At 44.2% G+C, this 23422-nt stretch overlaps 1 protein-coding gene across 2 annotated transcripts in view; it reads left to right on the top strand.

Moving 5' to 3' along the window:
• Window positions 1-23422, top strand: part of ARHGAP20 (Rho GTPase activating protein 20) — a 96391-nt gene that overhangs the window by 61916 nt on the left and 11053 nt on the right. For both annotated transcript variants that reach the window (XM_073339232.1, XM_073339238.1), the window contains exons 8-10: window positions 2625-2691; window positions 5209-5397; window positions 21480-21658. In XM_073339232.1, coding sequence (XP_073195333.1) covers window positions 2625-2691; window positions 5209-5397; window positions 21480-21658 — 435 coding nt within the window. The remainder of the gene's footprint in view (window positions 1-2624; window positions 2692-5208; window positions 5398-21479; window positions 21659-23422) is intronic.

Genomic DNA, 23422 nt, shown 5'->3' with positions numbered 1-23422 from the left:
CAATACGCAACCATACGTCCCAGCATGTCTCAAACACCCCTGTTACACCAAATCAGAAGCTCTACACCACGTGAGGATTTCCCCTTCTGCCTAATTAGGGTAGCTTTGGGATCTTTTTGAGCCCCTACACCGCAAAGAGGTGGTAGCGCAAGTCGAAATCTGGCGCACTTTCTCTCCCAACCCACAGTGCAACATAAGGGAGCTGATGCAGCATGACAGTTACAAGTCCAACAATACTTTTTCTTAATGCACTTTATTTTTAACCACTATTACGCTTGCACATGTCTGCAGAGCAATCATCGGGCCATGAAGATACTGACACTGCAAAGGAGTGTTTTGGTTGGTATGAGGGGAGGAGTTGATAACGAACTGCTTCACTGTTAACCTCACATTAGTATTCCATTGTACGTACTGTACCTGAGGTTTTGCCCTGGTTTAATGTATCAATTTGAGCAGGAAAAAATGAAAATCTATCTGGACAATTTAGACTCTTGGTTGCTATTCTACTCTTCTAAGTAAAACAGCACAAATTTTCTCTGCGTCTTGGTGGCCTAACAGCTGTTTTATTATGGGCATATCACACACCAGCAATCATCTGAGACCAGCTTAAAAAGAGAAAACACAAGCCCCATCCGATAATTGTTTCTGTTAGATAGGTTGCTTTTCCTTACATAACATGACACACAGGAACAAGCATCTGAAAAGTAGGGGGAGGATTTTTCGATGACAATTAAAGGAAACACATTTCCCATCTTGTGTGAGTAATGAGGCTATTACTGTGCCTGATCTTGCTGCATTTTGTGCAGTGTACTTTTTTCTGCAGCTAATTCCTGCAAAGTGGAAACTGCAGCTAATTGCTGCAAAGTGTCAATCTTTTTTCTTTCTGAGCTGTGCCCCACCCCCCAACATGCTATAAAAACTCCATGGCCAGTCTGTGCTACAACAACTGGTTTTCTGCATATAAAAGCCAGGGCCTCCATTAGGGGGTACCAAGCAGGGCAATTGCCTGGGGCCCCATGCCGCTGAGGCCCTCTCAAAGCTACATTGCTCAAGCTTCAGCTTTAGCCCCAGGTGGTGGGCCTCAGGGCCCTGGACTTCAGCACAATGTGCAGGGCCTTCGGCTTTCTGCCCTGGTCCCCAGCGAGTCTAATACTGGCCCTGCTTGAGGCCCCCCTGAAACCTGCTCATGGCCCCTTAGGAGGCCCCGGACCCCTGGTTGAGAACCACTGGTCTAAACTATTAAGCTAGTCAGGAAAGGGGGTTTGGGGGTTGGAAGGTTCCTTCAAATTTTGAGTTCCTAGTGTTTCAGTAACACCAGGACTGCCACAACTGTGCAAGCAAATGGCCTTGTATTGCCTACAGGAGCAGCGTTTGTGATTGGGAAGGGCAGTCCCTCAAAACTGAGTTCACCAACCCTTCCCTCTCCCCCCATGTCTACTTCCTATATATTTTACAAAGAAAAAGTAAATAGTTTTTGTGCTGTTCACCTTGTATGTATTTGCTCCTGGCTTCTGGCCATGAGGCACCAGGGATGTCTCCAGAGTCTATTTATTTTCCTTCTTCCACCTGCTAACTAGCTTGGCAGCAGTTCTGATGTGGCCCAGAAAGCTGTACTACAGTCAGTCGCAATGAAAGTGGCTATGGCTTTCTGGGGTGGACCCAGATTATTATCGGTGGGCGCAGGAGGAAAATACAAACTGGCTCAAGAGCATTGGGGACACAGGTAGAATATCCAGATGAAATGAGACTGGAGGTAGTGGTAAATCTATTTGGAAGAAAGGTGGACTCTGTCTTAGATCTAAATAAAGGACCATTGGGTATTTGCCAGATTTCTGCAGCCAGGATGCTCTCTGATTAAGAATGCTGTAGCACAGAGGTTCCCAAATTTTCGCCTGTGTGACCCCATTTTGAGACTTACTGTTTCCTGTGACCCCAGACAGCAATGAAGTAACATAGTGACCAAGGAATCCAAGGAGTTTACACATTAAGTACATTATTTAATGCTCTCTAATGTGACACATGAGCTTGCGTGTTGCGACACAGCTTCTCAAAGTCTGGCGGCATGGTAGAAGTTGCACATCTAATCTCCGATGTGACATCAATGGTAGATCAATACTGAGACTTGATGGACACGAGTGTCCTGAATCCAACTTCACACAATTGTGTGCTTGCAAAGGGCACCATCAGTTTCAAGGCACATGTTGAGAGTGCAGGATAGTCATTCTTGACAGTGAACAGATCTCTGGGGCAGAAAAACGGGCATACGTTTTTTGCACCCAATCGTATTTTGTCACCTCCAAGTCAGGGTAAACTGTCTCCCCTCTGGTCTGGCTACTGTATAGAGAGAATTGCCAGTCTGTGAACTGGGAGTCTGAAAGAGGCCCCCAGAAATGAAGGACTCCAAGCAGTCATTCATGCTGCTTGGAGCTAGTTCTTAACACCTCATATTGGATGGGATAATAATGCAAATACATCAGAAGTTTGGATGTTCTTATTTGGGAATTACAGGCATAGTCACCCTCTGGAGAGTCCCCTTGCTCATAGTCTCAAGACATAGACTCTCATATTACTGTAAGAAACCTAATACATCCCTCTCCTAATGGCTGGTCGTTTTGATTTTAAAGGGCTCTGAAAAAGACTATCAGCTGTGGGTGAATTCGGGAAAAGAAGATGCTCCTTACCCACTTATTGGTGAGTCTTTGGGACGGATTTGTTTTACTTCATTAACTGTCATATTAAAAGTAAATAAGAAATGTGGTTTCCTATTTTTAATACTTTCCTGTCCTGTGGATTTGCCTATCTTAAGGGTGACCCCAGACACTGTTGAGTTCTTTGATCCTTTTTTGCAGGAGAGCTCTCTTGTGTTGTACACTCTTAGCAACTGGAAAGTACCATTTCTTTCTCCCTAAGATTTGTTATAAACCTTGATCTAGCCCCTCGAATCACACACCTTCTCTTTCTCATAGAACCAACCTGGTTTGTCTTGTTTTCTCCTATATTGCCATAGCATATATACAGTATTCTCAGTCTCGAACAGAAACAGAGAACAACAACGTGCAGGTTTTTCCCATTCTCCTCTCACAAACCTAACTGCAGCTAAATCATAGCATTCCTTCTCAGAGCAGCCTTAACTACAAATGCTTTACTGGCATCAGACAATATTCTTATTTATAAAATGTCTTAACGTGTGCACCTTATAGACAACGTAAACTGTTTTGTCTTTGAAAAGTACCAGACTGTCATTCATCATATTGTATGTAGTTTAGTTCAGACATAAATGCTGATGTGGCTTTATCTATAGTATCATAGAATGTAGAAAAGGAAAAGACCTTTCAGTTCATTGAATCTCTCCTTCTGCATGTGCAGAATATAATCCTTTCAACAGGGCCAGTTCTAGGATTTTTGCCGTCCCAAGCAAAAAAAATTTTTGGCCACCCCCTTTTTTTTTGTCCCCCTCTGCCCCCAGCTCCGCCCCTTCCCAACCCCTTCCCCAAATCCCTGGCCCTGCCTCCTCCCCTGGGCATGCCGCATTTCCCCCCCCACTTGCTTCCTGCTCGCGCCCTCCCCACCCCCGCAACTCCCCACCCTAGCTCACCTCTGCTCCGTCTACTCCCCTGAACACACCGCCGCTTTGCTTCTCCCCCCTTTGCTTCTCCCCCCTCCCTCTCAGGCAAGGGAGAGGCAGTGCGTTCAGGGGAGCAAGCGGAGGGGAGGTGAGCACAGGAAGTAACGGGGGGATAGAGAAACCGCTCCCCGCCCCAGCTTGCCTCCTCTCCACCTCCGCCGCCTCCCCCGAGCGTGCTGCCACTCGGCTTCTCCCTCCCTCCCTCACAGGCTTGCCACGCGAAACCGTTCGCGCGCGGCAAGCCTGGGGGGCGGGGGAGAAGCGGAGGCAAGCTGGGGCGGCGGGGGCATATTTCTAGGGGCAGCATGGCCGGTGCCGGGATGCCGCCCCAAGAAATGTGCCGCCCCAAGCACCTGCTTGTTTAGCTGGTGCCTAGAGCCGGCCCTGCCTTTCAATAGAAGACATATTGGATGTTAAACTGATAACAGATTTAAAAATTTTATTAAGATGATGATTAAAAAAAGTGAACAGTACAGAGTTTAAGCATAGAGGTCTCTGGTTATCAGGGAATAATGTACAGTTTATCAAGGGCTGCAAAGTTTGGTTTAAGATCGGATGGCGTAAGGAATACATAATCTGCAATATTCCCGATTGGGGGTAAAAGGTTAACTGGTCAAAGTACAGACATTGAGATATGAGGGTATGTTGCTCATGTAATGGCTATGTTAAACTGATACTACTCTTGATATTAACCCAAAGGTTTGCTTGGAGAAGTTAAGGGCCCAATTTTTATCTCATTCTGCCTGCTGATATATATCTAACTGCAAGAGGCAGAACAAAGCTGAAACAATCATCCTTAATCAAGATTGTATCCACAAACAGATTTCAGGTTACGCCTGGTCTACATACAGTTAACACCAATTTAATTAATTCACTTTAACATCACACCTTCAGTTCAACTTCTGTGTGTGTAGACAAGCCCTGAGGTAGTTCTTCTAGTGAAGTGTTTGTATGATTACACCGAAATGAATAGACACTGAATAGTCCCTGAAGACTCCAATTGGCCATGGACAACTAGTTTCAGTTAATTGCGTGATTAACATTTCCTTTCTATTTCAACATCCTACAGGAACTGAAACTGTGTCCCCTTTGCCTGCACTGATGGTTGTCCCAGTTACCAAGGCCAGGGAGGGGAGGTCACTTTCATATTGAATCTAACACTTTTTGTGTGTTCAGCAAATAATGGTTACCAAAGCAGATAATGGCTAGCAGGACTTTCATTTCTTGCCAGCTCCATGTGGAAAACCAGTACCTAGATTTTCAGCCAAGAAAATAAAGCAGTAAAAAGAATAAACACTGGATTCCAAAATTGTTGGTTGTAATTTTCTGCTGGGCGTTTGAACAATTTGACTAACAAAATTGGCCCGAATTTTCTTGTACCCACTGTAACATTGGCTACAGTGGAGTCAAAGATGACTTATGCCAGCAGAAATGAGAGGAGAATCAGAGAAGCTTTATCCCGAGGTTACCAACAGAGACAGTTGCAAGCCAGTGTACAAAAATCTGTTTTTCTCTAAAGTAGATTGAATTTTGCTGGTCCCCAGTCAGGCCGAAATAGATGATTCTGATTTCTCTTTGAGCAGGACACGAATATCCCTTTGGAATTAAAATGAGCCACATTCGAGATGCTGTGCCCCAGACACAGGAATCGAAAGACTGTGCCTACCCTCTCAGCCTTCATGGGTCCTTCTTAATGGAACAGCTGCCCCGAGAGCTGCAGTGCCAGTTTATACTGAAGCCAAGTCGTCTGGCTTTGTGCGAGCAACTGAATGGTGAGTTGCTCCCCTTACAGAGGCGTCCTTCATTGAGAGAGTCTTCAGGTTCTCTCTCTGTTATAGAAAGCAGTCATGTGATGGGGGCACGAGATGTGGGGAAGAAGGTCCAGATGTATGTTTCAGCTATATGAGAGATTTTACACTAGAACTCTCTTCTTTGAGTTCACTGTATTTTTTACACTTTTTTTTTTTTTTTGAGCCAGGTTAAGTTTTTATGAAAATGCCTATCAAATGGTGGTTCCAAAACCAACAAAGCAATAGCCAAATCTCCTCCAGGCAGCCTGCTCACTTATTTTAAGTTTATTTGCTGATCAGAAAATTCATGTCTCCACAGGCTTTGCTTTTCTGTAATGGGGCTGGACAGTTTTGTGGTTAAGGCTCTGGAGTGGGACTCAGGAAATTTGGATTCAATTCTTGGCTATGCCCCACAGTTTCTGCATCACCTCAGACAAGCCACTTAGTCCTTGGTGCAGCAAGGTGCTAACTTTAAGCACCTATTTCAATGGGATGATTCACACTTTTTTTTTAATTCGCTTATGATTAATTTAAAATATTATGAGAAGTTTCTGTATAGTATGTTATGCTTGTTTTTATATATATATATATATATATACAGAAACTTCTCATAATACAAAAACGTTTCATATTAACCATTTGCTGCCTAACTTTAGCTATACTTGAAACATTTAATTATATCTATAATATGAATGATTAAAATATAAAGCAACTATTTGTATTCCATGATTTACAAACAAAATTGGTTTATAAAAATCCAACTAGTCAAAGAAAAATTATGAAGTTCAGATAAAGAAGAGAAGCCAAGTTCTGAGGAGGGGGATAGAGATGGGAGGGAAGGAAGCGGGCCGAGTGGAGGGGGAAGCGAGGGGCAACCATGCATTTCTAGCATGTGATTGTCTACACTGGGGCTGGCCTGACTTGTCTCAAAAAGGGTCCAATGCCTCATTAAAATCTCCTGCTATGACGATTGATTCTAGTGGGATAACAATTAGTTGGGGGAGGGATAAAAAAAAAATCTTGGATCACCTATATTGGTCCATATATATTAATCAGAGTGTATATAGAGCAGTGGTTTTCAAACTTTTTTTCTGGTGACCCAGTTGAAGAAAATTGTTAATGCCCATGACCCAGTGGAACTGGGGATGAGGGGTTTGGGGTATGGGAGGGGCTTAGGGCTGGCACAGAGGGTTGGGGTGTGGGAGGGGGTCAGGGCTCTGGGCTGAGGTGCAGGTTCTGGGGTGGGGCCTGGGTGAGGGGTTTGGAGTGCAGGAGGGGGGGTCAAGACTCTGGGCTGGGGTGCAGGCTCTGGGGTGGGGCTGGGGATGAGGGGTTTGGGGTGCAGGAAGGGGCTCTGGGTTTTGGGGAGGAGGGGCTCAGGGCTGGGGCAGGGGATTGGGGCACAGGCTTACCTCGGGCGGTTCCTGGTAAGTGGCGGAGCGGGGGTGCTAAGGCAGGCTTCCTACCTGTACTGGCATGTCGGATCGCGCTGCGCCCTGGAAGCAGCTAGCAGCAGGTCCAGCTCCTAGGCGGAGGTGCACAAACAGCTCCGCGTGGCTCTCACCTGCAGGCACCGACCCCCACCCCTCCAGCTCCGATAGACTGGTTCCTGGCCAATGGGAATGCGGAGCTGGTGCTCCGGGCAGGGGCAGCACTCCGATTGGCCAGGAACCAGTCTATGGGGCACAACGCAGTGTCAGAACAGGTATGAGCTAGCGTGCCTTAGCCAGGCAACACCACTGACGAGACTTTTAAAGACCCAGTCGGCTGTGCAGACCAGAGCCGCTGTGACTGAGTGCCTTACATTATGCGACCCAGTACTGGGTCACAACCCGCAGTTTGAAAACCACTGATAGTCAGAAATCTTAGCCTTCTCCAGCAAAAATCTACCACCTTCATCTTTATTTACATTTAGAATTTGTAAATTTAGTCTTTTGTGAAACAATATTACTACACCTTTGGCTGCAGAGGAGAAATTGTTAAACATCCTTCCCCACCCTCCCCCCCATCTAACCCCTCCACAATTTCTCTGCCTCCAAGTCATTAAGGTAGGTTTCCTATAGGAAGATAATATCTGCTTTCAGAGTTTTTAGGTGGGTGACCGTTCTTTTTCTTTTTATCAAATGATTAACTCCTTTTATAGTCCAGGAAACACTATTTATAATATTAGCCATAAGAAGTGTTTAGGTCAAATATCTCTTTATCAGGCACCTGAATAGTGTCATTGCTTGGGTCATTGTTACTTCCAGATCTTAGGAATGGTAAATCTGGGTTTCCCTTCACTGCCATGGGGGCATGAGGGGAAGGGGAAAGGGGAGAAGGTAAGGCAGACCTGGAAAGTTAAAAGATAAGAAAAACTGAATAAAAAGAAATGAAGTGGTCAGAACTGACCAAGGATCACTTAAAAATACATAACTCTTATCCAAATGGAACTAGTACCTCAGTCCAGGAGGTTTACAAGGGGGTGACCTTGTCACTCGCTCCCCCTACCTCTCCAAAACACCCATGTGGGGGATAGCTGATTTCCCTCTAACTTTATAAAGAAGAAATAGTCTCATATTAAGGGAGGGAATGCTTTCTGCACTATTCACGACAACAAAAGGGGAAGAAGGCTAGTGTCTAAAGAACAAGTCTATAGTAGATACATAAGAAAGGTATACAAATAGTTTAACCTTATTCTAACATAACGGGATCATTTGCAGATAAGTGTTCATTGGCAGAACAGTTCTGTCTAAACTTTACCCCCTAGTTTTTTTGTCCACACTTGAGTATTGTGTGAACTCCATTGCCCAATAGCTACATCAGCAATGTAAATCAGCTTAACATTTATTTCAACTCATTTAATGAAAATAACTAAAAAAACCCCACCTGAATATTATTAGAAAAGACAACTGACGGTTGCATACTAACACAGTCTCAGTAATTTGGTGAATCATAACCAGCAATAATAATTATTCTTGGGTAGGTTTTTAGGAGATCAGATTTATTCACCATGGAGAATTGAAAAGATTCATCATTAAACTGGTTTCAGAGTAGCAGCCGTGTTAGTCTGTATCCGCAAAAAGAAAAGGAGTACTTGTGGCACCTTAGAGACTCAAATTTATTTGAGCATAAGCTTTTGTGAGCTACAGCTCACTTCATCTGAAATCTTTATTCCATTGTTTAGATCTGGTATCTCTTTTATAAATGTACATTTAGGGCAAATGGATTGAATATTTCCAGATTTACTATAAACCCTGAATTTCTGAATTAGATGGGGATGAAACCAAGTAAAATCATCAGGCAGGAAGATTTTTTTTAAAAGTGGGTGGGGGAGGTGGTAAGGGGTTGGAAAACGGACCAGGAGGGAGAGTGCCTCAGATAGAAAACAGCATCACACTGCTCTGTTGAGCCTTGCCGATCCATAGGTGTAAGGGGCCCCCGGTCCGGTGCAACGATTTAATCATAGAATATCAGGGTTGGAAGGGACCCCAGAAGGTCATCTAGTCCAACCCCCTGCTCGAAGCAGGACCAATTCCCAGTTAAATCATCCCAGCCAGGGCTTTGTCAAGCCTGACCTTAAAAACCTCTAAGGAAGGAGATTCTACCACCTCCCTAGGTAACGCATTCCAGTGTTTCACCACCCTCCTAGTGAAAAAGTTTTTCCTAATATCCAATCTAAACCTCCCCCACTGCAACTTGAGACCATTACTCCTCGTTCTGTCATCTGCTACCATTGAGAACAGTCTAGAGCCATCCTCTTTGGAACCCCTTTTCAGGTAGTTGAAAGCAGCTATCAAATCCCCCCTCATTCTTCTCTTCTGCAGGCTAAACAATCCCAGCTCCCTCAGCCTCTCCTCATAAGTCATGTGTTCCAGACCCCTAATCATTTTTGTTGCCCTTCGCTGGACTCTCTCCAATTTATCCACATCCTTCTTGTAGTGTGGGGCCCAAAACTGGACACAGTACTCCAGATGAGGCCTCACCAATGTCGAATAGAGGGGAACGATCACGTCCCTCGATCTGCTCGCTATGCCCCTACTTATACATCCCAAAATGCCATTGGCCTTCTTGGCAACAAGGGCACACTGCTGACTCATATCCAGCTTCTCGTCCAATGTCACCCCTAGGTCCTTTTCCGCAGAACTGCTGCCTAGCCATTCGGTCCCTAGTCTGTAGCGGTGCATGGGATTCTTCCGTCCTAAGTGCAGGACTCTGCACTTATCCTTATTGAACCTCATCAGATTTCTTTTGGCCCAATCCTCCAATTTGTCTAGGTCCTTCTGTATCCTATCCCTCCCCTCCAGCGTATCTACCACTCCTCCCAGTTTAGTATCATCCGCAAATTTGCTGAGAGTGCAATCCACACCATCCTCCAGATCATTTATGAAGATATTGAACAAAACCGGCCCCAGGACCGACCCTTGGGGCACTCCACTTGATACCAGCTGCCAACTAGACATGGAGCCATTGATCACTACCCGTTGAGCCCGACAATCTAGCCAGCTTTCTACCCACCTTATAGTGCATTCATCCAGCCCATACTTCCTTAACTTGCTGACAAGAATACTGTGGGAGACCGTGTCAAAAGCTTTGCTAAAGTCAAGAAACAATACATCCACTGCTTTCCCTTCATCCACAGAACCAGTAATCTCATCATAAAAGGCGATTAGATTAGTCAGGCATGACCTTCCCTTGGTGAATCCATGCTGGCTGTTCCTGATCACTTTCCTCTCATGCAAGTGCTTCAGGATTGATTCTTTGAGGACCTGCTCCATGATTTTTCCAGGGACTGAGGTGAGGCTGACTGGCCTGTAGTTCCCAGGATCCTCCTTCTTCCCTTTTTTAAAGATTGGCACTACATTAGCCTTTTTCCAGTCATCCGGGACTTCCCCGGTTCGCCACGAGTTTTCAAAGATAATGGCCAATGGCTCTGCAATCACAGCCGCCAATTCCTTCAGCACTCTCGGATGCAACTCGTCCGGCCCCATGGACTTGTGCACGTCCAGCTTTTCTAAATAGTCCCTAACCACCTCTATCTCCACAGAGGGCTGGCCATCTCTTCCCCATTTTGTGATGCCCAGCGCAGCAGTCTGGGAGCTGACCTTGTTAGTGAAAACAGAGGCAAAAAAAGCATTGACTACATTAGCTTTTTCCACATCCTCTGTCAATAGGTTGCCTCCCTCATTCAGTAAGGGGCCCACACTTTCCTTGGCTTTCTTCTTGTTGCCAACATACCTGAAGAAACCCTTCTTGTTACTCTTGATATCTCTGGCTAGCTGCAGCTCCAGATGCGATTTGGCCCTCCTGATATCATTCCTACATGCCCGAGCAATATTTTTATACTCTTCCCTGGTCATATGTCCAACCTTCCACTTCTTGTAAGCTTCTTTTTTATGTTTAAGATCCGCTAGGATTTCACCATTAAGCCAAGCTGGTCGCCTGCCATATTTACTATTCTGTCGACTCATCGGGATGGTTTGTCCCTGTACCCTCAACAGGGATTCCTTGAAATACAGCCAGCTCTCCTGGACTCCCGTTCCCTGAGGGAGTCACTTTCCTGAAGTCCAGGGTCCGTATCCTGCTGCTTACCTTTCTTCCCTGCGTCAGGATCCTGAACTCAACCAACTCATGGTCACTGCCTCCCAGATTCCCATCCACTTTTGCTTCCCCCACTAATTCTACACGGTTTGTGAGCAGCAGGTCAAGAAAAGCGCCCCCCCTAGTTGGCTCCTCTAGCACTTGCGCCAGGAAATTGTCCCCTACGCTTTCCAAAAACTTCCTGGATTGTCTATGCACCGCTGTATTGCTCTCCCAGCAGATATCAGGAAAATTAAAGTCACCCATGAGAATCAGGGCATGCGATCTAGTAGCTTCCGTGAGCTGCCGGAAGAAAGCCTCATCCACCTCATCCCCCTGGTCCGGTGGTATATAGCAGACTCCCACCACTACATCAGTCTTGTTGCACACACTTCTAAACTTAATCCAGAGACACTCAGGTTTTTCTGCAGTTTCGTACCGGAGCTCTGAGCAGTCATACTGCTCCCTTACATACAGTGCTACTCCCCCACCTTTTCTGCCCTGCCTGTCCTTCCTGAACAGTTTATAACCATCCATGACAGTACTCCAGTCATGTGAGTTATCCCACCAAGTCTCTGTTATTCCGATCACGTCATAGTTCCTTGACATCACCAGGACCTCCAGTTCTCCCTGCTTGTTTCCAAGGCTTTGTGCATTTGTATATAAGCAGTTGAGATAACCTGTTGATCGCCCCTCATTCCCAGTATGAGGCAGGAGCCCTCCCCTCACAGACATTCCTGCCTGTGCTTCCTCCCGGTATCCCGCTTTCCCACTTACCTCAGGGCTTTGGTCTCCTTCCCCCGGTGAACCTAGTTTAAAGCCCTCCTCACTAGGTTAGCCAGCCTGCTGGCAAAGATGCTCTTCCCTCTCTTCGTAAGATGGAGCCCGTCTCTGCCCAGCACTCCTCCTTCATGGAACACCATCCCATGGTCAAAGAATCCAAAGCCTTCTCTCCGACACCACCTGCGTAGCCATTCGTTGACTTCCACGATTCGACGGTCCCTACCTAGGCCTTTTCCTTCCACGGGGAGGATGGACGAGAACACCACTTGCGCCTCCAACTCCTTTATCCTTCTTCCTAGAGCCACATAGTCCGCAGTGATCCGCTCAAGGTCATTCTTGGCAGTATCATTGGTGCCCACGTGGAGAAGCAGGAAGGGGTAGCGATCCGAGGGCTTGATGAGTCTCGGCAGTCTCTCCGTCACATCGCGAATCTTAGCCCCTGGCAAGCAACAGACTTCTCGGTTTTCCCGGTCAGGGCGGCAGATAGATGACTCAGTCCCCCGGAGGAGAGAGTCCCCGACCACGACCACCCGCCTTTTCCTCTTGGGAGTGGTGGTCGTGGAACCCCCAACCTCAGGACATAGCATCTCATGCCTTCCAACCAGCGGAGTCTCCTTCTGCTTTCTCGCCCCAGACATATCATCTGGTCCACTCTCCGCAACGATACCTGTGGATTTGCTTGGAGTCAGGACCTCACGGTAGATGGTGCTCCCTGTGCACTGGAATCATGAGTATCTTGCCTTCCTCTTTAACTTTGAAAGTAGCAGGGAAGGAAATGAAGTAGTCCAAACCCAATCCTTTGGCTAGGGCTCTTGATCTATTGAATTTAGCCCTTTTTTCCAGCATGTTCTTGGTGTAATCCAGGGAAATCATCAGCCTGTGTCCTTTCCATGTTAGATTTTTCAGTTCATGGGCTTTTTTAAGAATGCGTTCCTTAATATTGTATTTTTAAAATCTTACAATTATGGCCCGGGGCTTTGCATTTGGAGGGGGTTTGGCACAAGAGAGCGGTGAGCACTCTAAATTTCTAAGTTTGATTGGGGCCGGAGACAAAAGTGCTGGCAGTATGGTGGATAAAAATTCAACAGGCCTCCCTTTTTCCAGTCCCTCTGGGAGACCCATGAATCTCAGATTCTTCCCTCAAGATCCTTAACCTTCTCCTGTGGTGCTTTAATAGTTCTTTCCTGTTGCTCTGCAGTTATATGCATACTACTCACTGTGTCTTCTTGTGAGGAGATTCCATTCTCAGCGTCGTCTAGTCTTGATGCCAAGCCTCGCAATTTAGTGTGGAGCGTACTAGTAATATGTTTGATCACCATTGTATCATCATTTCTTTTTCTGAAGATCATCTGTTGACTTGAGATTTGTTGTAGCCAGTCCATATTTGCATCTGGTTTCAGAGAGGCAGCCTCTCCCTGGTCAGCCATCCTGCCTGCAAGGGGGCTGCCAAACAGCTTCTGCTTTTTGGTATTTTGTAGAAAGTCTGGAAATGGAGCAGCATCCATAATGGTATTACATCTAAAGAAAAGAGTTGTAGAATAATATCCAATGAAAATTAGATGGCAGGAGGGGAAGTGATGGCTGTGGATTTTTGGTGGTGAGGAAGGAAGCTGTTAAGCGAGGCATCTACTGTCCTCCAAGTTTCAGAGTAACAGCCTGTTAGTCTGTATTCGCAAAAAGAAAAGGAGTACTTGTGGCACCTTTAGAGACTAACCAATTTATTTGAGCATAAGCTTTCGTGAGCTACAGCTCACTTCATCAGATGCATACTGTGGAAAATACAGAAGATGTTCTTATACATACAAACCATGAAAAAATGGGTGTTTACCACTACAAAAGGTTTTCTCTCCCCCCACTCCACTCTCCTGCTGGTAATAGCTTATCTAAAGTGATCACTCTCCTTACAATGTGTATGATGATCAAGTTGGGCCATTTCCAGCACAAAACCAGGTTTTCTTCCCGCCCCCCCCCCCCCACACACACACAAACCCACTCTCCTGTTGGTAATAGCTTATCTAAAGTGATCACTCTCCTTACAATGTGTATGATAATCAAGTTGGGCCATTTCCAGCACAAATCCAGGTTTTCTTCCCCCCCTCCCCCCCCACACACATACACAAACCCACTCTCCTGTTGGTAAAAGCTTATCTAAAGTGATCACTCTCCTTACAATGTGTATGATGATCAAGTTGGGCCATTTCCAGCACAAAACCAGGTTTTCTTCCCGCCCCCCCCCCCCACACACACACACAAACCCACTCTCCTGTTGGTAATAGCTTATCTAAAGTGATCACTCTCCTTACAATGTGTATGATAATCAAGTTGGGCCATTTCCAGCACAAATCCAGGTTTTCTTCCCCCCCTCCCCCCCCACACACATACACAAACCCACTCTCCTGTTGGTAAAAGCTTATCTAAAGTGATCACTCTCCTTACAATGTGTATGATAATCAAGGTGGGCCATTTCCAGCACAAATCCAGGGTTTAACAAGAACATCTGAGGAAGGGGGGGGGGGGGGTAGGAAAGAACAAGGGGCTCGGCAGCTCTCCAACACCACTTTCTACAAGCCATTACCTCTGATCCCACTGAGAGTTACCAAAAGAAACTACAACATTTGCTCAAGTAACTCCCTGAAAAAGCACAAGATCAAATCCGCACAGGCACATCCCTGGAATCTTGACCTGGGATATTCTATCTACTATCCAAGATCCATAAACCTAGAAATCCTGTGCGCCCCATCATCTCAGGCATTGGCACCCTGACAGCAGGATTGTCTGGCTATGTAGACTCCCTCCTCCGGCCCTACGCTACCAGCACTCCCAGCTACCTTCGAGACACCACTGACTTCCTGAGGAAACTACAATCCATCGGTGATCTTCCTGATAACACCATCCTGGCGACTATGGATGTAGAAGCCCTCTACACCAACATTCCACACAAAGATGGACTACAAGCCGTCAAGAACACTATCCCCGATAATGTCACGGCTAACCTGGTGGCTGAACTTTGTGACTTTGTCCTTACTCATAACTATTTTACATTTGGGGACAATGTATACCTTCAAATCAGCGGCACTGCTATGGGTACCTGCATGGCCCCACAGTATGCCAACATTTTTATGGCTGACTTAGAACAACGCTTCCTCAGCTCTCGTCCCCTAATGCCCCTACTCTACTTGCGCTATATTGATAACATCTTCATCATCTGGACCCATGGAAAAGAAGCCCTTGAGGAATTCCTCCATGATTTCAACAATTTCCATCCCACCATCAACCTCAGCCTGGTCCAGTCCACCCAAGAGATTCACTTCCTGGACACTACAGTGCTAATAAATGATGGTCACATAACACCACCCTATACCGGAAACCTACTGACCACTATTCCTACCTACATGCCTCCAGCTTTCACCCTGACCACACCACACAATCCATTGTCTACAGCCAAGCTCTGTGATACAACCGCATTTGCTCCAACCCCTCAGACAGACAAACACCTACAAGATCTCTATCAAGCATTCTTACAACTACAATACCCACCTGCGGAAGTGAAGAAACAGATTGATAGAGCCAGAAGAGTTCCCAGAAGTCACCTACTACAGGACAGGCCTAACAAAGAAAATAACAAAACGCCACTAGCCATCACCTTCAGCCCCCAACTAAAACCCCTCCAATGCATTATTAAGGATCTACAACCTATCCTGAAGGATGACCCAACACTCTCACAAATCTTGGGAGACAGGCCAGTCCTTGCCTACAGACAGCCCCCCAACCTGAAGCGAATACTCACCAGCAACCACATACCACACAACAGAACCACTAACCCAGGAACCTATCCTTGCAACAAAGCCCGTTGCCAACTGTGCCCACATATCTATTCAGGGAACAACATCACAGGGCCTAATAACATCAGCCACACTGTCAGAGGCTCGTTCACCTGCACATCCACCAATGTGATATATGCCATCATGTGCCAGCAATGCCCCTCTGCCATGTACATTCGTCAGACTGGACAGTCTCTACGTAAAAGAATAAATGGACACAAATCAGATGTCAAGAATTATAACATTCATAAACCAGTCGGAGAACACTTCAATCTCTCTGGTCACGTGATTACAGACATGAAAGTTGCGATATTACAACAGAAAAACTTCAAAACCAGACTCCAGCGAGAGACTGTTGAATTGGAATTCATTTGCACATTGGATACAATTAACTTAGGCTTGAATAGAGACTGGGAGTGGCTAAGTCATTATGCAAGGTAACCTATTTCCCCTTGTTTTTTCCTACCCCCCCCCCCCGCCGATGTTCTTGTTAAACCCTGGATTTGTGCTGGAAATGGCCCACCTTGATTATCATACACATTGTAAGGACAGTGATCACATTAGATAAGCTATTACCAGCAGGAGAGTGGGGTGGGGGGAGAGAAAACCTTTTGTAGTGGTAAATACCCATTTTTTCGTGGTTTGTATGTATAAGAACATCTTCTGTATTTTCCACAGTATGCATCCAATGAAGTGAGCTGTAGCTCATGAAAGCTTATGCTCAAATAAATTGGTCAGCCTCTAAGGTGCCACAAGTACTCCTTTTCTTTTTGTCCTCCAAGTGGCTCCCAGAAGTGGACTACTCACATTCTTAAGGTTAAGCATGTACTTAAGTACATCTCTGCTTCCATTAATGGGGATAATAATACTCTTGTCTGTATAGGGCCAAACCCTGCATACTCTTGCACACACTGAGTGACCTCAGTGAGACAGACTACTCAGAGTGCCTAAAATTAAGCACATGAGTAAGATTTTGCAGGGCTGGGGCCTTAGCCTGTAGACTCATTGGGGCAGGGACTCCCTTAATATGTTTTTTTTACTGCAGTTAGCATCCTGGGACCCTGATCTCAGTTGTCACTTCTTTGTGCTACTGTAGTATTAATAATCATATAAAATCATATATATGTAGAATTTTTGCACGTGCCTCACCAGTTATTTTTATTTCCTGGATATCATTTCTCAGAGTGTATGCCTAGAACACCATTTTTAATGTATCCAGAAATTAAATATACGAGAGTTTGTTATGTGTATGTATTGCACATTACACAGGAAATTTAACTGCATTTTATATATCGTAAAATAATTTCCTTTCTCCCCCTCAATGTTATGCAGCATCTAATACTTCATGGTGTATTTTAGGAATGAGGCAATTAGTAAACCGGTTGTGATTAGGTTTATAGGCCCAGCTTGGCAGCTGACATTGACTGGCAAGAGAAAATAGAAATGCAAATCAACTCTCTCAAGTTCTGATGCAGACCCATTATAAATAGCGCTGTGTAAACTATTGGAGAAAGCAAGACTGCCTCTGGATCTGAGGCTTGGGGCAGCCCATGGATGATGCACAAGCATTGTGCAAAGTGGCAGTAAGAGAGGCTATTTATTTATTTTTCCACTCTCCTCCTCAGATGGTTGAGCAATACATCATTTTAAATTGCTTTATCTGTTTGCAAACCTGATTAACTTGTATGCTGCAGGATCCACTCTCCTTTTCTCTTCTTGGCTCCACTCACAGATTAATTTAGGAAATGGATAAGGAGAGCAGCACAGAGGCTAGTAGCTGACCTTAGGCTGATCTTGAAATAGAGGGGCCAAAGGCTATGTGGTGGTGGTGGTTGTTATGTAACCGCTAGGCACAATTCTATCTACATACCAGAAGAGTTCACAACAAAGGGCGAGATTTGTCTGTGCTGTGTGTAAGGTAACAGGTGGTCTGGTTCATAATGCTGCACCTCAGTATTGTAGGATTCATCTCAATTTATTCTCTTTTCCATGAAATAGGATAAAATAGTTGACTTGGAAACTGAGTTTATACAATGTCCCCTAAAACTTACAACTGAATTTGTAGCCAGTTAGGGATACAATTGGCTCTAAACATGGTGGTTGTCCACACACAACATGGTTAACGTACAATTAGCAAGCACAGAAGCATAAGTGTTTCAATCATGTATCACTCTAGGTCACTGGCAGAGGTGAAATACTTTCACATTGCATAGATTATATCCCCTAATAGCGCCATTCTGTACAAGTTGGTCTCTCCGCATCCTCCTCCATCACTATGCATTAGGACATATTTGAGTCCACTGAGTCATGTGGTACTGGTGCCACAATTCCCCTACTGAGGCAGTATGGAAATCATTGCCTGGATTTTCCCATAGTGCCCAGGTACACACAGAGGCAGCCTGGTAGGTGGTGACACGTGAACACAGTTAACAAATGATTGTAATGTGAAAAAAAGTTACTGTGTGGACAGAATTCAACTCTGTGTGTTGTAACTGAGTCAGGTGGCTGTGCCACGACCTGGTTACGAAAGCATAGTCTAGGTACAGCGTGGAAAGGACCTACACGTGTGTGTTCCTTCTTTAGGGGCCTTATAGCACGTCACATCGCTAGCTAAGTTGATTGCAACAACGATTAAAAATGCTTGTAAGCTCTTGTCTATCAAATGAATATCATAAACATATATTTGCTTAACATTTAACTTCAAATATTTGAACAGTGTGAACTGTTTGTCTGGCATCCAAATTGTTCTGTAATCATCTGGTAAAAAGGAGACCAGAGTACAGTAGATTGGTCGCATCACAAAAATAGTCTCATAAACTGTAGAAGCCTTCAGTAGTTAAAGATTTGGTCCAAAAAGACCCCAGATGGCTCAATAAGTTCCAGAGGTTTTTTCAGTATTCAGACTGTTTCTTAGTAGTTCATGAAATGGGGGAAATCCAGTCACATTGTGTAGCAGCATGTTGATTAGAACACTGTATGTGAATAGGACTCCCTGCACCTAACTTAAAATGTGGACAACATGTCCTGAACATGTCAGTATCGCCAGATTCACTAACACCGAACTTATTTGCAACAAAGGTGCTATAATGTGTTCCCCATTTTGGTCCAGAAGAACCAAGGGGCACCAGATTGTTCTCAAAATGGCATCCCCCACATACAATGTGACCTCCCATGCAGCTTTATGGAGGATGCCATTATAAAGAGCAAAACAGTGTCCTCCGTGCAGTGTGACCTCTCGCACAGTGCGTGCATGGCCATGCTGGCAGGGACTGAGTACCTGAACTTAAAATATCCGGACTGCACCACTGCCTAGAGGAGGAGACCCTAGGAGTACAAAGTTTGTGTTCCAAAGTATGAAAGTACTGCCTTCAGCACAATGGATACGCTGCCTGTCTTTCAGCCATGTCGGTGCTTCTCTCTGTATCTTAACTTAACACATGTTTAAGCAAAGAAAGACCTTACATGTCCCTCTGTCCCCCAACTCTTTTCCTTGATATCTCCCATTTCCCTTTGAGCTGTAAATGAACTGATATTGCGGTAGCTTTACTGTCCTTAAAATCTCTTTGTGGCCACAGGATGTTTCTTCCTGATGCTCAGACATTGTCAATTTTTGACACAATGCTGGTGTTTCATTGTTTTAGGAAACTTGTTGGTTTCTGTCCCAATGTTTTCAAGAACGTTGAATTGGTCCTCTTCAGATAGGAAGAAATCTTCTCCTGGCTTGATGGTGAGATTTAAATGCTAACAAGCCAGTGGCCAAGTGGAACAGCTGTTTCTCCAGGGCTTTGTTCTCTAGTGGTGGCTCTATAGAAAGTGTTTTTGACAGGGATATACCACCATCCAAAGTAGACCTCATAACACTGGGTTTAGGACTCCTGCTTAGTTTGACCAGTGAGTTATTGCCTTGCGGAGCTGGAGATAAAGAAAAGTTTGCATTGATATTGTGGCAGCAGAGTAGCTGAGCCAAAGGAAAGGCTGAAATTTTGTTAGTTGCAACATTGTTCATTTACTTAGATACATTTCTGAAATTTCATAACAGTTTTTCACCAGAGTGGGGGTGACCTGTCTAAATTCCAGATTGGGTAATAATTCTGCTTACCTAAATTCCCCTTATAGTTTTACATCTCTTCTACTCTCTGATCTAGATAATTAACAATAATAATAATTGTTGGAGTGCACTGTTAAACACATGCTGTTTCTCTCCCAAATGGTGGCTGCATTTCCTTGAAATGGTCTTTTTTCATTTGCATAATTTTTTAAAATTCTTTGGCCTATTGGAATTGAAGGAAATAACAAGAAGCTAGTCATTGTTCCTAATTTTTAAGATAAATTCCCTTAAGTTTTAATATATTATTCCTTACTCTCCAAAATAGAAACTCTCCTTAATTGTTCCTTTCAATGGGCTCAATATATTTATTGCAAGAACAGAGCATAAGTATATGCTCGCTATTGTAAGAACAGAACTCCCAGTGTAGTAAACCTTAGATATGCCTATATCTTGTTCAACCGTAACAAAAATTGAGATTTTAGGCATTAGGGGTTAGTTCCTTTCTTCCAAAGCGTGACATATGAAAGCACAATCTTAAACTTTGTCAGGCTTTTCTTTCATGAAGCTTTGGTTCGTTTTAAATTTATATCCTCATTTTTTTATGGAAAGTATTTTTCATCAGCTTGTAATGTTAAAACGTTCAAATTTTGAGTTATTCTAACTTTCCTGTCAAATTGTAATGAAATGAATTCCCCCATTCCCAATGGGAACGTAATCTCCTACAATGGAATGATGTATAACAGAAGTCACTAGTGATGTTAAAACCATGTGTGATAAAGTACATGATATAGAAGTCTATATTGTACTGAAATCCATGGTTATAGAAGTACCACACCTGGATTCTAGCAATGTAGAACCCTTCTGTGGAATGAAAGAGCCAAGATATGGAAAGGTTCATAGAGGTTTAAGGATCCTGTAAACCTGAATCAGATGACTTTGGAGACAAAAGAAAAGGGAAAGTGTGTGTCTGTTTTTCTAGCTCATATTTCCACTTTAAAATTGCCAACACAGCCCTCCAAAATACCCTTTGCTGTTAAGCCAGAATTTATATAGAATGACATAGATAAACATGAGGGAATCCCTTTTCTATTTAAGATTGCCTTGCTTTCCTTCTCTTTGCTGCAAAGAAGAGCTTCCATCAGTAGTGCAGTTTGGAGTTTTCACTGTTACCATACCTCATGAAAACCATCAAAATGAATGAAGAATAACCAAGCCCATTGGTGTGTTGGCATCGTGATGAAGTGCCAGCTGGAAGACATTGATTACAGAGCAGGCACTGGTTCTTGAGCATTGGTCAGCAAATGCTTGGAACAAGTACACAGATATGCTCACTTTGGGGAAAAAGAGTTGGAAAAGCAACTGGGTTTTTCTATTGGCTTTTAATACTCCTTCCCCCATCAGCTTACTCACTGATGTTAGTTGTGCAGAGGCTGCTCCAGCCCATTGCCAGTGGGAACTGGAATGCCAAGATACAGCAGCCAGCACAAGAAGAATCTCTTCTTTAAAAAAGAGGCTCTGTGGTTTTTGTGCAGGTGGATGGGAACAATCAAGATGCATGTAAACTCAGCGGGCTGATTTTCTTAATCCTACATTTAGAGGTAAGAGTTCCAGCTGCAGCTTAGTAATGCAGTGCAGATCTGTGTGATCCTTTTTGAGTGCTTGGATGATAAGGCATGTTCTCTGCGTGTGCATGTACCAGGATGCACACTAATGGAATAGGCTGAGCCAGACCAAGGAATTAGTTGTGTTCATGAAACTTTTTGCATCTGAAACCGTAGCAACTACTACAAAACAAATAATGGAAACAGAACTGAAATACATTTCTTCTAATAAACACCTTACTTTTTCCCCAGAACTAAGCCAAAAGCCATTTAAAAGGAAAAGATCGATCATAAACTGGGCCTTTTGGCGTGGTCCAGGCACTCAGCTGGACAATATACCACTGTCTCCAACGTCTCCTGTTCCAGGGAAACTCTTTGGTCTGTCGCTGCCAGCCATCTGTGAGAATGACAATCTGCCCAAACCTGTCTTGGTAAGTCACGGATTCTGGGCTGGCTATTAAATATTTGGGATTTCTTTGCATAGTAAACAAGAAGGTTGGGGGTTAGGTAGTGAGGACACTGAAATGATCCTCAGTAGAGAAACAAGGAGGAAACGTTCTCTCCAGTTTTGAGACAGAACTTTGGCTATCAACACAAATTGCAGCAAATGTTTGTAAAATGTGGTCAGACCTGGTTAATACAAATCAGTCTGCAAATTGTATGTAATCAGGCTGAAGCTTTTTAAAAACTAATCTATCTTTTCTGTATCGGCCTGGTTCTGTAACTCTTACTCATGCAAGTAGTCCCATTGAGTACTCCTCGGTAGGAGTATGTACTACTCAACAGAAGTGTTGTGGAATCAGGCTCCTAAGTCTGAGGGCCAGATCTTCAGCTGGCGTAAATTAGGGGAGAGCCTGTGAAGTCAGTGAAGCTACATCAGTTTACACCAGTGGAGGATCTGGCTCTTATGCTTGCCCTTGGTATGTTCTCCCCACATCACCCAGGGATGCTCATACCAGGACTCTTCAGTACATTCCAGAGCATTTTTTGTTTTCTAACTGCAGTCTTTACGAATTTTGATAATTTTAGGGTATCCAATTTAACCCTCCACAGATGAGCTGCAGTTTATCTTAGGAATCTATTCTAGAACTATTGGGTCCTTCAAGCCCAGTGCAGCCACTGATGTGTTCTGAGAATCTCTCTCAAACTTGAATCCTTTTGGAACTGTTGTTTGGGAAAAGTAAAGTTACTAGGTGCACGGACACTACTTAGTACAATTAGTAGTTTGAGTCTGAAAAACTTGTTTAAATCCCAAAAAGTAACATTCACGCAGCATCCTTGGAGAATGAAACATGGCATCTGGGATGCTGTATGGAGAAGGCAAATCTGAGGGTGTTAAAGCCCCACGCAGGTTGAGAGTCTCTGCATTAAAGCATTATAACCTGCATTCTAAATTCAAAGGGTTGTTTTAGTTTTTACCCTACAGAAAGCAAGTCAAACCATTAACTCGTCACCCTAAAACATTGACCAGTTTTGTCTGACCAAACCTTTGTTCTCAAGTTGAGAACTTGCCTTGCAGGATTGAGCTCTCTTTTAACAAATGAGCTCTAAATCTTTGCAAAGAAAAGAGAAATACTGCTGTGAGTATTGCTGGCGTGAATGGTGCGCCTCTAAAGGTATTTGCACGTAGATGGACAGTTGGCTCCCAACTTACAAAAGAGGAGGAATGTTAAAGCAGTAGACTGTAAAAATAGTTTCCATTTGGCATATTTGCATTGCTGCACTTCAGGAAGACCTCCTCAGCAGCCCAGACTGCGAAATTAGCCAAAACCTACTTCTCAGCCATTACAGTTATTATAACTCAATTTAATGATAATATGTTCTCCACCAGCCACCATTCCCCTGCTGTTGGCTCAGAGATCCTTCCTTAAAACAAACAGTACTTGGCTGCTTTGTGACCTACTTATTTTCCTTGTTTTGAATAGTTTGGTCTTCAGACAAACGTGTGTGTGTGTATATATATATCTCACTATTTTAAAAAATTCCTAAACAAAACACTCCATGGATTAAAGTACAGGTCACACAGAGTAAGGGTGGCAGAGTGAGGGCTGACTCTTAATTAGGATTTAGAAGTGCAGATTAATATGAAATGAGAAGCCTACTAGCTCTGATAAAATTATGTTAGGCTGTTCAGGCTACAAATTGATCATCAGCTGAGTCAGAAACCTTAGCACATAGTTTGCAGCATTGCTGCA

The sequence above is a fragment of the Lepidochelys kempii genome, chromosome 1 (genome assembly GCF_965140265.1).
Source record: "Lepidochelys kempii isolate rLepKem1 chromosome 1, rLepKem1.hap2, whole genome shotgun sequence".
Taxonomy (NCBI): Eukaryota; Metazoa; Chordata; order Testudines; family Cheloniidae; genus Lepidochelys; species Lepidochelys kempii.
This window is presented reverse-complemented; position numbering and strand designations above follow the sequence as displayed.